This window comes from Typha latifolia, chromosome 4 (genome assembly GCF_019914945.1).
Source record: "Typha latifolia isolate L0001 chromosome 4, TyphaL0001v2, whole genome shotgun sequence".
Lineage (NCBI taxonomy): Eukaryota > Viridiplantae > Streptophyta > Magnoliopsida > Poales > Typhaceae > Typha > Typha latifolia.
The window spans coordinates 15,019,121-15,035,791 of record NC_133089.1 but is presented as its reverse complement, the minus strand read 5'-3'; the positions used below and the strand labels follow the sequence as shown (position 1 = coordinate 15,035,791).

Here is a 16,671-nt window from a genome sequence, read left to right as displayed (position 1 = left end):
TTAGATGCTACCCTATAATGTCGATAAATTGGCAGACTTTAATAAAGTGATTTTTGAAGAAAAATTAAAATAAAAAAAGTTGAGCTTTTTTATTTATGTTTTTGCAATTAAAAATATTAAAAGTTGATAACTCTAGAAGTTTTTAAAAATAATTACTTTTTGAACGTTTTACGTCAGCGGTTAAATTCATTTTTTGCAATTATAAAGCAACAAATAAAATTAAACCAAATTAAAAACATAGCGCTATAAACATAAGAAAAACCTTTCCAAAATTAACTTTTAGAGAAGAATGGTTGCAATTAAAAAGCTCAAGGAAAATCCGACAGTAGTCCCCTTGCAGCAAAATCCTTCCATCGCTCATGATTCCCAGAGGACAAACTCGTCTAAATTCAGCATAGTAAAAATCAATGGAGTACTCCTTCACCCACCTCTCATCGCCATTCTTGTTGAAGAACCACAGCGTAACGCGCTGCCGCGGAAATTTCCAGCTCATGCCCGAGCGGTAGGGGAAGACGGCGTCAGCCAAGCATAGCAAGCCCTTCACCTCCGCCAGATTTACGCGCCTACCGAGGAGATTGAAACAGGCTATCGCATTCACGAACGGCGTCGTTGTAACTGGCCGCCGCGGCAACGCGTATATCTCTCCGTCTACAAGAGCCGAAGACGAGCTCTCCACGAAATATCTGAACCCTTTAAAATGCAACAACAGAGGCGGGGGTTGCGCCGCCCTCCACTCCCTGGAGCCGAACGTGAAGACCTCGCAAGCCTGGCTGGTGCAGTTCCCATCGTCGTCGGTGTAGAAGATGGAGACGATCTTGTACTCGCCCGTGGAAGCCACGCGGCCGAACCCAAGGAACGCGCGGGGACGAACGTTGCTGTAATTGGAGTTGGGCAAGAGGGTGAGGCGCTCGGTGGCGGGATCGAGCACCCACGTGCGTTGCAGGGCGTCGATCATGCACACCAGGCTAAGGCGGCTCGGGAATGAGATGAAATCGCCTAGGAAATCAAGATTCGAGATCTCCTTCACCATGGTGTTGTTGCCTGCTCCTCTTAAAGCTTCCTCCATGTCCGAGATCCGGACGTGGAAATTTTTTTTGACGCAGCCTTCGTTCGAGAAGATTACGACGGCAAGGGGGTCGGAACGAGACCTGTGGGACTGGATGAAGAGGGGGTCGGAGATGCGAGCGGAGAAGGCCTTCGAGACGTACCGGAGCTTCCAGAGGACCTTCATTGACAACCTTGAGAGGATGTTGGCGATGACATCGTAAGGGAGGACGAGGTGGACGCCCATACTTCCTGCCGACCCAATCTTCTTCTTCGGCGGCGGTAAGAAGGCGGCCACTTCCATCGGCCGAGAAGAAGAAGAAACCAGCGTTTGATTAAGTTTAAACACTATGTACTATTCGGATAATATCTCTCATCAGTTTTAAGATTTATTTAAATTAAAATTTAATAACAAATAGAGATAGAGAATCATATTTAAACTAAAATCTATGTCCAAAGAATTAAATTTAAATTGCTTAGTATTAAATAATATCATCTCTTATAAATAAGGCATAATTATATTCATCACAATCATATATAAGAGAGAAATTTTAATAGAATAAAAGATAAATATATAAAATTAAATCTTTTTTAACTAATATGCTCTTTTGTTTTATAAATAATATGATTTTAAAATTAGTACTAAGTATAAAAATTGGCTATTAAAATCGTTAGATTAAGATTATAAATTTTAGAGTATCATTGAAGTATTTTTCATGACTTCGACTATTTTTTTTAAAAAAAATTTATGGGGCCAATCATTCACAAACTATATCCGATATACGTCCATATCTCTATATGTGTTAAAAGAAAGTTGGTACACATGATTTTTCCCCGAATTTACTAGGTTTTCACTCCTGTGGACTTGCATTTAGAAGGCATCCCCTTCAAGTGCATGGGTGAGCTCTCCTTTTGTTGTCATGCTGATGATGGGCTTCTTCATTCCCACTAAATTACCCATAGGTTTATAATTATATCTTTGAAGTAAAGTCGTTCAATTATTTACTATATGTTTAAGCACACTAGTTTGAGTAAAACTAAAATAATTTAGAGATGAGTCCAACAATATTACACACATAATATTAGTTTAGGCTCTTGCAACTGGGAAATAAAAATCTCTTGGTTCTTTATTTTGAAATCAAATTAAGCCAAACAGGCTAGTGAATCCTAATCCATTATATTGTGTTGAATCAAGTAACAAAAGCCAACTATGAGATGACAAGCAACCCCAGCTGCATGAAGCAGACAGACTTTAAGTATTAACTAGGCAAAGTTCATCTTCTATTCCTGAGCTAATAGTAGGATTAAGGTTGAATGGTTGATTGCATTATCTAACTGCTGTAACTTACCATATCTCTCAACAACTCCAGAAAAGCTCAACGTAACAATCCGAACTTTGAAACGTACATAAGAGACTTTTATTGCAACCTTGGACAACTTTCCTGTCACATGAAAGAGTCCTTTACAGAACCTAATAACATAGATGTATCAATAGTGTTGATCCATAATTCATAAGATTGAGCAACCAAATGGATTTGGATCGTTTGGACATTCACTAAAAAGCAATTGAGGACATGGAGGGTAACTAGTAGAACATTGGAATGGATAAACAACTTCCTTCTTCTTGTCTTCAGCCTTCTTTACTTCCTCTACTTTGAGTATGGTTGCATGACCTACCTTCTTCCTCAGAATTTTTGTCAAGCAAGCTGAATCAACATTAACGCCAACCACTACCAACTGATTCTTGTCCTCGCCTTCTAACGCAATCGAATCAACTCCTATCAGAAGTAGATTAATGTTTAACATCATACAATTGTTTCCTTCAATATATATATATATATATATATATATAAGAGTAAGAACATTTTGTGTAGTTTTCAAACTATATAACACCTCTTGATGCAGCCACCGCCATAGCTTTTTTTCGCTTTGCCTCGCAGTTAATTTGCAACTTGATAGTGATCTTTTGCTCCAAGATCAAGTCATCAAACACTTCAAGAGTTACTAACTCCATTAAAATTATCATCAGTATAAGGTTTAGTTGTTCATGGTGAAATGACCAACAGGAAGCAATGGAAGAATATATGCAGGAACAAGTAAAATAAGTGTGTTTGCTCACTCACCTTCATTGCTTCTAAGCTTAAGATGGATAGGCGATGAGATGATTACAAGATTAATGGAGAGGAGAGAAGGCCTTCTTATGTAGGAGAATTTTAGTAACACAAAGCTAGGAAGGTCTTAGGAAGGACCCAACAACTTATGCAATCAAAAAATTACTTTAACTAATGAAAAGTAAACCAAGGTCTCTTAGTCTAGGTCAATGGTGGGTCAATGGTGGGTCAATGGAGGATACTGAAGTATTTGGAGTAGACTCAATCCAACAGCCTTGCACAGCACTTCCACAGCACATTGGAAATCAGAGCTTGTGATGTGATGATCCAAGGTGATGACTTTTATGAATGAACCTATCCACTAAGGATTACATTGATTGCATATCTAGTACAGACTAGGGTTTATTCCCGCGGCAGAGACACCAGCTCAACGTTGAAAACAAAGATACTTGCATATATTTATAAACACTGGCTGTGTCTTTTTTTCTACTTATTAAACAAGTGAGTTCGAACCAAGCTCAAGTGGTAGGCTATATATGAAATCCTAAGCATGCCATGTTCGTGTTCGACACTTGTCTGACACAAACACTCGACGGTCACTCCTTCGACACATGTCGGACACTTCTAAGAAGTATTAGATTATAAAATGTATTCGGCCAATAGTTGGACATTCTCAAACACATATTAGCATTATCATTTGTGATTTGTTAAGATATCTTTGTGGCATTGTGCATACTTTGATTTTCTCTTGTAAATAGATTATGCATACTTGTCTATATATATCATAAGTAAGTAAAATATATTTAATATTCTTATGTATTTATTGTCATGTCTTAACCATGTAAGTGTCCTGTATTTTAATGATCTTTCGTATCCCCATGACCATATTGTAGCATAGTGTCTATGTTAGTGGTTCTTAATTATGAACCTTCTTACTGAATGTTACGATGCCCTCTCTTTAGTTGTGACATGTTCTACCAGTCAATGTTCTACCAGTCTTCTTATTGAAAACTAGTGAGTTAATTATGTCACTAAGTAAACTAGTCAAGATAGCAACACATTTGCCTGAGATTTCTGTGTTCCTCTCTAGCCTTTGGAGACCACAGAAATCTTTTTAATGTACTTTTTCTTCTTCCTTTGGAGACCACAGAGATTTTTCTTCTTCCTTTTTTTTTTTGACTATTTATAAGCCCCAAGGCTAGATTCCTCCTATTGGCTGCATATTGTTTGCAGCCCTAACGGCAGGAATTTCCTGCAAATGGGTACTTTTCAACCCTTGATTGGCTGCCAAATTATCCAACATTTAAAAGTAAAAAAAAATATTAAGAAATTTTAACTGATTTGGAAGTCCATTACAAGCTGCTACTTCTCCTAACCAAAGAGAAGTCCTACAGAAAGAGGACCTGCTTTGATATTTACCAAGAGAGCTTCGCACCAAATAGGTTTTTATAAGAAATTGTCCTATTTTCTTTGACTCTGAAACCCTAAAGAAATGGGAAAAAACCTGCAATAATATGTTTAGAGTAGATCACATACAATGGGGATCTAACAAAGAAAAAAAAAAGGTCTGAGAAGACATGGTGCATGCAACACTATATTGTCTAATCCAGTTAAGTGGACAACAATCCAATCAATTCTCCGTCTCTGAAAAGTTCAAATTGCATGTGCTCTCTTTAGTACAGCTATCAGATAAGCTTGCTAACCTGTGACAATTGAGGTCAGCTCGAATTAGCTTATATAAATAAGCATACATGATTATATATATATATATATATACATTTCCATATGTTCTTTCTTTTCTGTAACTGAGTCAAGCTCGAGTTGGCTCAATATAAATCGAGCTGAGCTCTAGCCAGCGTGTTATCAGCTTGTTTCAAGCCCAGCCCAGCTCAGCATGCTTGCAAGCTCCAAGAGTTCAGGCCCCTGCACATTAGAGGTCTAAAATTTGCATGTTATTTCCTTCAAGCTATGATTGCTTCCAACCCTGCCATTCTAGAATTCAGAAAAATAGTATCCAAGTGAAGGTAGCCATCGACAACTAATCCATATAAGTAAACGGTTTATGCATTAAGAGGCATATGTCGATTTTCAGGGATTAATGATCGAGTACGTTATTATTATGATTGATAAACTTTATGGTTACACCGCTATCAGTATGGGCATATAGAGGCCACAATTCTAATATATACTATAATTGCAGCCATATAAACAGTAATGACTGAAGGTGTCTGACCTGTCATTTTTATATAAATACTATAGCTTTATGTTCTACATTATGAGTTATGAGATAACTATGCTGAATCCATTTGATTTCATCTATTAAATGCCGAGCAACAATTTTCAACATGTATGGGAAAACTGGCTGTGTATTAGCTATTCCTGATGGAAACAATATTGCAACACTAATTTATTGTATGCTTTAATAAAAGAAGCATAAATTATACTTACATAAGAACCTGAATCTTGGCTGCAGTTAATCACAGGCATAAATGCACCTAGAAAGCTAGAAGTTCCATTGTAAGAAGCAAAATTTTCTGATGTGATCATAATAGCTTCTTAGCACCATAGCTGTTTGCCTACTTCAATTAAGACATACGTAGTTGATACTCCAATTAGTCACTTTTCTTGGATCGTTTAAACAACTTTCTCTTTGTTGGTATGCTAGTATATACACATCTCCACTTCCTGCCAGGATGGCTTGGTTGGAGGAGAATTCAGATCTCCAAACTCCATCAGGCATCGCCAGTGCCCATCAGAGTTAACTTCGGACAGAACCTGTTGAATATTCAGAATGATACGCAATTCTGGAATGACTTTCAATGTTTTCCTTCGATGTGAGCTTGTGGCCATATCATATCATAGTTTGATCCTGAAGGAGATATCATAATTTCTCAATGCAACAATTTTGTTCTTCAGAAATCTCTGCAGGGATCCTTGTTTGACGAAAATGATTTACATCCTTGACAACAATTTCCCACTTTGACACCAAATGTTCTATTCTTATTCACCAGAAATCTCCACAAGAACAAGATCCTTCTTTGAAGTGATGAAACCGATTTGCATCCCTGACAACCACTTCCCGCTTAAAAATCATGGATACAAGCTTGGTGAACTCATGACAATCACTACATACTCGAAGGTTCTTGGTTATCCTAATAGGTGCTCCCTCAGGTGTATTAATCAACCCAAATGCAATTGCAAACCTCTCACTGTGTCCATGCAACATATTTATCTTTTCTTCTTCTCTCACATCATGCAAAACAAACCTAGTATCCGCAATGTACCCCCCTTCCTTTTCCAGCCTCTCTGTTATCTCAGCCAACTTTGCATGGATCGCCGAAGAATCTTCATGAGAATTATCTCTTGCGATAAATGAGTGAACCTTGTTCCCTACCTCAATCCAGCTGCAAGCTGGGGCTTTTCTTAGTCCCCTTTCCTCCATATTGGACCTGACCTCCTTGACATCCTTCCATTTCCTCATTGCAGCAAAAACGTTTGATATAAGAACATAATTACCTGGATTTTCAGGTTCCAAATCAAGAAGCTTTTGTGCCACAACTTCAGCAATCTTATGGTTTCTGTGGTTCCGGCATGCTGCAAGGAGTGCACACCAAACAATAGCCGTCGGTTCCATGGGCATAGAGTTAATGAACTCATATGCTTCATCAATCCTACCAGAACGGCCAAGAAGATCAACTATACAAACATAGTGTTCAGGCCATGGCTCTAATCCGTACTTGTGCCTCATCATTTCCAAGTACCTTTTACCTTCATGAATTAGCCTAGAATGGCTGCATGCATAGAGCAGGGCCAGAAAGGTAATGTGATCAGGAGCTAAACCCATCTCTTGCATTCCTCCAAACAGATCTACAGCTTCCTTACCTCTACCATGCATCCCAGTAGCATTAATCATCGTCGTCCAAAGAACCAAATCTTTGTATTCAACTCTGTTAAATATTTTCAAGGAATTGTCTATATTTCCGCAGCGGGCATACATATCCACTAGAGAACTGCTTATGGCTCCACCTGTAGTAAGGTTTCTTCGGATAAGAAAACCGTGAATTTCTTTCCCTTTCATCAAAGATGACAAACCAGCAACAGCATTAAGGATGCTCACCAGTGCCACAGCATCAGGTTCAATGTTGGCTTCTTGCATGTCAACAAACAGACTAAGAGCTTCATTTAGAAGCCCGTTGGAAATATAACAAGTGATCATACTAGTCCAAGTCACTACATCTTTATTGTTCATCCTTTCAAAAATGTGAATTGACTGAACTACCTTCCCACATTCCCCATATATATCTATAATTGTGTTCTCGAGTATAATATCCAGCAACCCATGCCTGATGGTATAACCATGTATTTCTTTTAAGAGAGGAAGGCATACCAAACCACTACAAACATGTAATATGCTCCCAATCATCATTGCATCCACCTTCATTCCATCTTTCTGTATTTCCTTGAACAATTCTAATGCATCTGAATAACGGGAATTCTGAGCAAGGGCTGCTATTATTGTTGTCCAAGATATATAATCTTTACTTGGCATTTTATGAAATACACGCTCCGCATAACCTACCAGATAACACTTCGCATACATGTCCATTAGCGTGTTTCCAACCTGAATATCGGAATCGAACCCTTGCTTTATTGCAAAAGCATGAACCTCCATACCACTCATCAAGCTCCCGATATGGCCCAATGCAGAAGCCACACTTATAATAGAAACTTGATCGACCTTAAACCCATCTTTGAGCATTTGATGGTAAAATTGAATAGCTTCGTTATATAATCCATTCTGGACATAGCCAGAGAGCACCGAGTTCCACGATACATTATCTTTCTCATCCATCTCGCTGAAAACCTTTATGGCATCATTAAGTCGACCACATCTTGAATACATTACAATCAATGCATTGCTTTCATAAATTTCAAATATATGATTACATTTCAAGAGTGCTGCATGGATCTCCATACCCAATCTAACAAGAGCCAGTTCCGCACAAGCTTGAAGAACACCAACAGCAGTGTAAGAATTCATTGCAATATCATCTTTGTGCATTTCTCTAAACAAAATCAATGCCTTCAAGAATTGCCCATTTTGCACACAACCTGTTATTATAGAATTCCATGAAACAACATCTCGTCCATCATCCAACCGTTCAAACAACCACATTGCAGAATTCCACCAACCACACTTTGCGTACATACCGACCATGGCATTGGCCACGAAAGTAATTGAGCCAAACCCTAATTTGACTGCCAAACCATGAACCTCACTCCCACTATATACATCTCCAATCACACCACAAGCTTTCAAGACAGAAGCAAAAGTGCAAGCATCTGGCATCAATCCCGATGCCCGCATCCCCTGATAACATTCAATAGCCTCAGAGGGCTGCCCATTAGAGGCATAAGCACCAATGAGTGCGTTCCATGCAAAAATTGTCCTCTGAGGCATTTCCTCGAACAGAATCTGCGCAGCTGCGATATGCGCACATTTCCCATACATGAATAACAACTTGGTCGCAAGGAATCCATTGTCACCAAGGGAACCGGATGTAATAATGTGGGCATGGATCTGTCGGCCTTGGAAGATCGCCTTTTGTGCAGCACAAAGCTCTAGTATGGAAGCGTAGTCTTCTTGCAGAGGTGGGCTTTTGTGGGCTAAGTTGGTGAGTGCAAGGAAAGCGTGCCTGAGGCTCCCTTGCTTACAAATCTCTTTGAGGGACGTGTTAGTGCGAAGTGGGTCTGGATAAGGAAGAGAGATACGAGAAAGTCGCGAGCTTTTTGGAGAGATGGAGATGGATGAGCTTGGAGGAGGAGTAAGAGATAATAAGGCCATCAATAGTGGAGTTCTTCTATTGCTAGTGAGAGTGGATTGGACGTGGAAGGCATCGGCGAATCTTAAGCTCATCACCAAGTTTGGATCTTTTCATCCAGCAAAACCATAAAAAGAGAAGGTTATTTTTGCGTATCACACCCTACATTTTGGACTAATGACGAAAACACTTCCTCGTATTTACATATCGATTCATACCTTTCTCAAAATTAAATAAAAAATAAAAATTGCCTTATTTTGATATTTACATCTATACCCTCAAAAGTCAAAACACTTGCTTTTGGATACCCCTGTAAACTTTTATTTTTCTATATAGCTATTTATAAAAGTTAATCTGGAGTTAAATTTTTAATCTATTTAGTAACAAATACTCTTGTTATTTTCTTACATATATTGCTTGTAGAGAAAGGCATCTTTATCATTTTCATATATGATTTCATATATTATCATTTAGTGAAATCTTTTAATATTTATTTATCGGCGATCGCATAAAGAAGAAGAAGAAAACATACTAACTTTAAAATCTTAAGGCCTCTTAAGGAGAAGGCTCAAGATAAAGTTGGCGAATGGGATAAATTAGTTTGTTATCTTTCAATTTATATAACATTAAATTTTATTTTTTCTCTTTTTTTGCTTGCATTGCTCAACTTTCTGATTCATGTACAGCTCAAAGGTTCAATCCAATCCCTTCTTCATTCTTTTGTGGGAGAATACTCCTTGGCAACATGAAACCAATGGAACATGTAGTGTACTGAGATGATAGATATTGACTTCATTCAACCAATATCAACTTGATATATCTGCACACAATTTACACTGCATACTCTTCGGCAACATGAAACCATTTGCTTCCTTTCTCTCTATCAATACATTAAAATGATTAATGGCTTGCGAAACTTAGTTAAAATTGTAAGAAGCTCAGTGCAATTAGTAAGCCAATATCTGGATACTCTGGTTTTAATATCTTCAGCAATGGAAGGAACTGAGAGACCTTCATAGATGCATATTGAAAGGAAATAATATACAGAGACAATATACACATGGGAGTAAATTGTCATCAGGTCAACGTTCCATCGAAATTGGTTCAATCTCTAATGGTAGCCCGCTTGGGAATTCAACATATGGATATGCCATGGGGGTGTCATTGCCTTCAGTTTTCCACCTACAAGATACAAAAGTTGCACAGGTCAATTTAGTAAGTGATTTGCATGAACTCTTTTTCTAGAGTTTATAAGTGTCAACCTTTTTAGCTACAAAATTTTGTGGTTATTACTGTGTGATTTCCTTTGGTTATCTGAAACCAAGTACAAGATAAGCTGTTGTAGACTTAATATTCTTTGTGCTGCATGTTGGATAACTAAGATGATTACCTGAAATTGAGTACAAGGTGGTGGAGAAAGAAAGCAGTCTCTACTTTGGCAAGTTCGGATCCTGGGCAGAGCCTTGGTCCACCACCAAATGGAGTGAATTTCTTGCATGTTGCTTGGTTTGTTCCCTACCCATAAATTAGAGGAAGAAACTTGGATGAGAGTTAAAAAGCATAGGCAGAGATGCCAACTTTTTCAGAAGGGTATCATAATTAGGACCATGGAAAGGTAAGAGCTTGTGTGTTATTGGCATCTGAAATCCCAAAATGTCACACATAATTATAGAAAATTTAATGTGCCTTTCTTCTATATGTTGAAAGGCTGTCAAGAATATAGTGCTTTCATTAGAATAAGCAACAAAATTTTCTTATATGAAGTTTCAAGACCTGTCTCTTTTTGTGTTCTCTGGTGACCCAGAAAGGATTTTATCAGAGGTTTTTGGCATCTTATAATCATGAGAAGGGATCCAAAGAATTAATCATTAAAGAGTCAATTACCTCCCATCTCTGAGGCTGAAAATGTAGTGCATTTTCATGAAGAGATGAGTCCAGATGCACTGCAGTGAAAACTGGTAGGACCTTCCAACCAGATGGAATCAGGTATTCTGCCAACAAAAGCCTTCTGCTTTTAGACCACTCTCTAATGCCATTGAATAGTTGTAAGAGAAATTTTAACAAACATCCTATGGTCATGTGAAGAGCACAATTACTGAGGATTATAATAACTCACAAGTTGAGGAAGAGTACCTTTATATCTGACATCCTTGAGGGCCTTTCTGTGGACAAACTTAACAATATTTCCACATCTCAAAGCTTCATTAATCACCTGAGAGGGTACAACATGCCCATCATTAATTCCAATTTACATGTCTTAAGACTTTAACCACAGGTACTCACATGTTGAGTGAACTCCATTTTCTTATAATCATCTATGGTTAAGTGCTCATCCTTGTTTCTGTTGTCTCTGATGCTTTGGTGCTCCCTCTGCACACAGTGAGATAAATTAAAAGGAAATCTAAAACTACCACTTTGGCAAAAGGGCATGAAGAAAAAAAAAATTGTACCTTGAGCTGCTCTAGAGCCTGTGGAGATTGCCCAAGAAAATAGACAGCCATGGACATTAAGAGTGAGGTGGTCTCATAGCCACCCAATAAGGAGTCCAGTACAAAGCTAACTTTCTCCTCCTCAGATAGGTCATTAGTTGATAGAAGTACATCAAGGAAATCATCCTTGTTGCAAGAATCCCCTCCTTTCTTCCTTCTTCTTTCTTCAACTATAGCTTTCACAGTTAAAGAGATCCTGCCTCTAGCCTGTAAAGGCAATGGAATAAATTCTTTCTTTGAAGGGAGGGAAAAGAGAGAGAGAGAGAGAGAGAGAGAGAGAGAGAGAGAGGAGAGAGTGGAGGGATACCTGAACAGCTCTTGCATAGGGGCTTCCTGGAATGCAGAGAGGGAAAGAGATGAGGCCCTTCATGAAAGTGAGAAAATCCTCAAGAATTCTGGCAGTCTGTGGCTCATCCTGTGACAAGCCAAGGACTTGCTTTACTATTACACTGAAGGTGAACTGTTGGAGAGCACACATACATACACACAGACACACAGTAAAAGGCATTAGCTCAAAAAGGGCAGCTTGGCTTTTTTATTGGGCATTGGGAGTAATCACACACAAGTGTCCATGTTTTGGGGGATTATGTCTCTCTAACCTTTCTGGCCTCCTCACAGAAGAAGATCCTCCTTTTGTCCTGCCATGAGCTGATGATGTGAAGTGCAATGCTCTCTATGTCATGTAGGAAGCCAGGCCTTGATTTGGTTGTGGTGACCAGTGTCAGTGCTAGGTTCCTTAGCCTCTTGTGGGTCTCCCCCACTACCACTATCATGGAGGACTTGCCAAGGATGCCATGGATGGGCCTTGGGTAGCTGCACTGGAAGAGCTTCTCCTCATTCTGGAGGATGAAGTGGTTCAGCTCCTGGTCACATGACACTATCGTAGGGGTCCCAAAAAGATGAGACTTGAACACCCTCCCATACCTGAGCAGTGAGCACCCCGACCCACATATGTCAAAGTGCATGCAATGAAGAGTAGTTGCAAAACAAAAAGGTAATAGAAGATCTTAAATCTTAAGTACCTAGAGCAATGACTTCCTAAGAAACCCCCAAGAGTGTTTGACGGATGTGGTCTCAGAAATCCCAAGGTTTCTCCCACAAGAGGCCACCCAAAGCTCCCCCTTGGAGCCAACCCAAGATTCAACACCAAGGGGTGGAAATGGTCCAAGAAGAGGAGACCAAAGAGAAGGCCAATGAATCCCACCACACAAGCTGCAAAGAGAATGCCAATGAATCCCACCATCGATCACACAAGGACCACCACCACCTCAATTCTCATCTCAGCTCTTAAACCCAAAACCAAAAGACTATTTATTTTTCAGAGTAGTAGAACAAGGAGGTCTCTCACTCACTCCCTCTATATATCACCAACTCAAGCAAGTCCCTGTGAATTAAGTAAAGCAAGCAGGCTTTTTGGCAGCTCTTTTTTACTGCAGGGTGAAACGCTTACCTTTTTATCAGAAGCCTAGGAAATGATCCAACTTAGCCTAGCATCTAGACTCCTCAGCCAAAGCCCAAAGGCCACTCTTACACGCATGCAGACAATATAAATTGTCACCCTTTTTTTTTGTGTGTGTGTGTGTGTATATTTTACAACATAAAACATTTTAAAATATCATTCTAAAGATATGTCAAATTATATATATATATATATATATATATATATATATTTCTTATTTTGATTCCAACCCTATAAAGTTATATTCCATTATTCTACATGGGGTACTAGCGGGCATTAATTTAAGGAGCCGCACGAGTTGCAGCGATTGCAGTACAGAGGGAGGTCCACCTTAGCCTCATTGAGAAGGGGGCCTACAAAAATTACACAGAGGCACATATTTATATATATATATATGCTTAGAGATTCTCACTTTCTATCATAATTCTGGATTAGTTTATAACTTTGCATCACATATCTTAGCTAGATTAAAGTTGCCAAACTTAGATTAAAGTTAGGGGGATTACTAAGTTGGCTCTGGTTGTTGAGTCGTAGTAAGTTGTGAAGATTTCAAATTACTCTACAAGGGAACTTGACCAACCTTTTAGGTATTTGTTTGGCAATATGGTATCTGTCGTAGCTAAGCTGGAAAGGTATATTTGACTCTATCATGGTGGAAAGTTGGGGGTATTCCTTCCTCTTCCTTCTACTCCTCTCTCTCTCTCTCTCTCTCTCTCTCTCTCTCTCTCTCTCTCTCTCTCTCTCTCTCTCTATATATATATATATATATATATATATATAGAATAGGAACATAATCTATTTAATAATCAAATTCATTTGTAATATGAATTCTACTGTAACTTAAATTTATGTAGAGTTGTAGCACCCCCCCTAAGTCCCTAACTTGAAAGATATCTTACAAAAGGGTCCAGGAGATCCATGGAGTCATTGTTTCCCCTACGAGGCATGTGATTTGACATGGGCTCTCAATATGCTTGGATTTGTGGGGCAAGGAAGGATAGAAAAAGGCAAAGGAGATCATTGTCTTGTTGATCGATGCATGTATCTGTCTGGATAGAGTCCTTTTGACTCCAAAAACTAGTCAAAGCTAGTACTTTTGTGCAAAAATTCTTGGGCTCCTCAAATTCTTCATTACTTCAATACCCATCAATTTGTCACCTTCCTTCCTCCCTCTCTCTCTCTCTCTCCAATATAATGTCAGAAATTATATTATGAATATCTTTTCAAATAACACACTATTTGGTACTTTTATGGACTAACACCCATCATTCAGCTTATTTGTAATCTGGCCCCTAGTTTATGATTTATTTGCTTTCATGGCGCTCTCTCTGTCTGTCATAGCATTCTAGCTCTCTCTCTCTCTCTCTATCTGTGTCTTCTCGCATTGTTCGAGATAACACGAGCTGGTGTCAGCTCACTGCCCAGCCCTCCTTTGTCTTTCCTCTCTCTCCATTTCCCCATTTGTCTCCACACAAACGCTTCTTCTCCCTCTCTCTTTCTCTCTTCCTAGCCTCATTATTCACCGTAAGTTTGTGAATTGGAAAGAAGCGAGAGAGAGAGAGAGAGAGAGAGATATATATATGACCCATGTTTGGCTCCTCTAATTTTTAAAAGCTCTCTCCAGCTCCCATGGATGGATGGATGGATGGATGGATGGATTTCTTTTAGTTTTTCTTCTTTTTGGTCGAGAGTTTAACCCCAGTATATACGTACTATGGGTAGCCCTGTAGCCTATTGGGGGAGAGGCAAGGGAAAAGCTGAGGCCATGAGAAAGGGATGGGAAAATGGCAGCTTGCTTTTGAGTTTTGGTAGGGACATGAGGGTGTGCGCATGGCACCACTTGTACTTTGCTTCTCCTCTTCTCCATTCTCTTTTTTTTTTGACTGCTTACCTCTTACCCCTTCTCTCAACTTTTGCTATTGCTTTTGAAAGATAATAAAGTCATAATGTATATGGTTAGTTAGTTAGTTAGTTAGTTAGTTGCCCAAGAGAGCTTAAACCGAACTTAAATATTTAAAAAAAAAATTCAAAGACATATTATCTATCTATCATTTAGTAATCATTTTTTAGGATCTATATTAATGCAGGATGTGTTTACTGAATACATTTGTCCAAGTAGAAAAGTGGTGAGCAAATGAATCATCATCACCTCTCATCCATCATTCAACATTGAGTAACTTAGCAACATATATAATTCTGTACCTATGGACCACATTGTCCCTAGCTAACATTGTAGATTTAAGCTTCAAGGCCAAGTCTCGCTGACCTTTTCGTTTGATGCTACAACACTGCTCATGGTTACTGAAAGCTATGACCCATAGCTTCACAGGACCACCACTATTCTTGGATGACAATGATGTATCATGACACTTCTCTAGTTTTAGTGTTCTATTTATTTATTTATTTATTTTTAACATGAGTTACTAATCCAGTTAAAAAAAAAATTACAGTCCAAATCAGGAGGATGAGAAAGAGTAATCCCTATGAGCAGCCTAATTATAAAAGTACATAAATTCACGATGCACTAAGAGATATATTGGGATCGAATTGAGCACGGTGTCGACTAGTTTAGAATCGCAGTAAAAAGATGATCTAAGCAAGTTGTCTATCCACAGCTGTCTTAATGACGCTTCTATAGTTGAGTAAAATTATTATAATTTGTTTTTTTAAGAAAAAAAAAGAAGAAGGTTACACTAAAGCAAGTGATCTTTGCCTTTAGATTCACTTATACATACTTATATATAACAAGCTTAAAAAGGGTTGTTTGCTTTCAAGTGGAGTGATGATGACCTCTTTTCTACTTGCAAGAAGAATAAAGGTTCAAAGATCCCCCCCTTAATGCTAAACTAACTACTTATTCTCATAAAGGGGTGGAAATGGGAATCATCACAAGGTTCCATTAGCATGATCTTTGGTTTGCATGTGGGAGACATGTTCTTTTGTTCCTTTGGTTTGGTACCACTGGTGGTGAGAAGTTATATATATAAGAGCAATGGATAGTCTTTTATCTTATAGTGCTTGCTTTTGCTCATAATTGTGGATTTGTGTGGAGATAGTGAATGGCAAGTTGGCCATAATTAAGGGGGTATTTGTTCTTGGATGTGATGGAAGATCCAATGGAACTTAAGCCATGCATTTAATCTATAGTTTAAGTGCTTCATATAATGTGAGATTTTGGTGTCATTGTCCTTCACGGAGGTATAAAACTATAAATGCATACTGTGGTGGAGCTAGGATTCTTTGTAGGGGTTAAAATATTTTAGAGAATTTTATAAATCATATTTTATATTTTATTAATTTTATAATCGGACTCTTACTTTTTTTTTTCTATAATTTTTATTAATTTAAACAGTATAAAAATATATATCTTATTATAATTAAGGAATAATTTATAAAATATCTTCTTAATCCTCTCCTTCTCTCTTATATTTCCTATCATCCTCGTAGTATTATTATGTTTAATCTAGAGATTTTGATCCCCAAATTAGAGTTGGTCGAGATGCTCAGGCTCGCTCCATCTTCTCGGACAAACCCCTCAGTCAAAGCAATGATAGTAAGAAGAGTAGAAGATGAAGATGAGAAAGAAGGGGGAAGACGAAGAAAGGCGGCAACTGCCACAATAGTGGGAGGAGGAAGAAGAGGGAACTCAAATATATTATCATACATAGATTAGTAATCACAAGATAGTTCGGCTTTGCTTTAGTATTCTAAAAGCCCAAAAAAGCATGGGCTGTATATAACGTTAT

The 16,671-nt window shown here is 38.4% G+C and overlaps 3 protein-coding genes across 5 annotated transcripts; all 3 read right to left on the bottom strand.

Annotated features, from left to right (window-relative positions):
- Positions 1 to 229: 229 nt before the first annotated feature.
- Positions 230 to 1,536, bottom strand: LOC140786023 (F-box/LRR-repeat/kelch-repeat protein At1g09650-like). The gene has a single exon (XM_073134185.1). The coding sequence runs from the start codon at positions 1,346 to 1,348 to the stop codon at positions 230 to 232; it is 1,119 nt and encodes a 372-aa protein (XP_072990286.1). The 5' UTR covers positions 1,349 to 1,536.
- A 3,200-nt stretch (positions 1,537 to 4,736) lies between these two features.
- LOC140785584 (pentatricopeptide repeat-containing protein At3g63370, chloroplastic) lies at positions 4,737 to 9,125 on the bottom strand. 2 transcript variants are annotated; one of them, XM_073133490.1, is made up of 2 exons: positions 5,604 to 9,125; positions 4,737 to 5,147 (listed from the first exon to the last, which is right to left on the bottom strand). In XM_073133490.1, the coding sequence occupies exon 1, from the start codon at positions 9,070 to 9,072 to the stop codon at positions 6,160 to 6,162; it is 2,913 nt and encodes a 970-aa protein (XP_072989591.1). In that variant the 5' UTR covers positions 9,073 to 9,125; the 3' UTR covers positions 4,737 to 5,147; positions 5,604 to 6,159. The 2 variants fall into 2 exon arrangements, with proteins under 2 accessions (XP_072989591.1, XP_072989590.1); XM_073133489.1 differs by having other exon boundaries at positions 4,737 to 5,078.
- Positions 9,126 to 9,898: 773 nt separating this feature from the next.
- Positions 9,899 to 12,832, bottom strand: LOC140785729 (cytochrome P450 724B1). 2 transcript variants are annotated; one of them, XM_073133702.1, is made up of 9 exons: positions 12,489 to 12,832; positions 12,066 to 12,390; positions 11,774 to 11,881; positions 11,428 to 11,673; positions 11,261 to 11,347; positions 11,111 to 11,189; positions 10,862 to 10,968; positions 10,368 to 10,492; positions 9,899 to 10,159 (listed from the first exon to the last, which is right to left on the bottom strand). In XM_073133702.1, the coding sequence occupies exons 1-9, from the start codon at positions 12,707 to 12,709 to the stop codon at positions 10,060 to 10,062; spliced, it is 1,398 nt and encodes a 465-aa protein (XP_072989803.1). In that variant the 5' UTR covers positions 12,710 to 12,832; the 3' UTR covers positions 9,899 to 10,059. The 2 variants fall into 2 exon arrangements, with proteins under 2 accessions (XP_072989803.1, XP_072989802.1); XM_073133701.1 differs by having other exon boundaries at positions 11,774 to 11,926; positions 12,489 to 12,831.
- Positions 12,833 to 16,671: the final 3,839 nt, after the last annotated feature.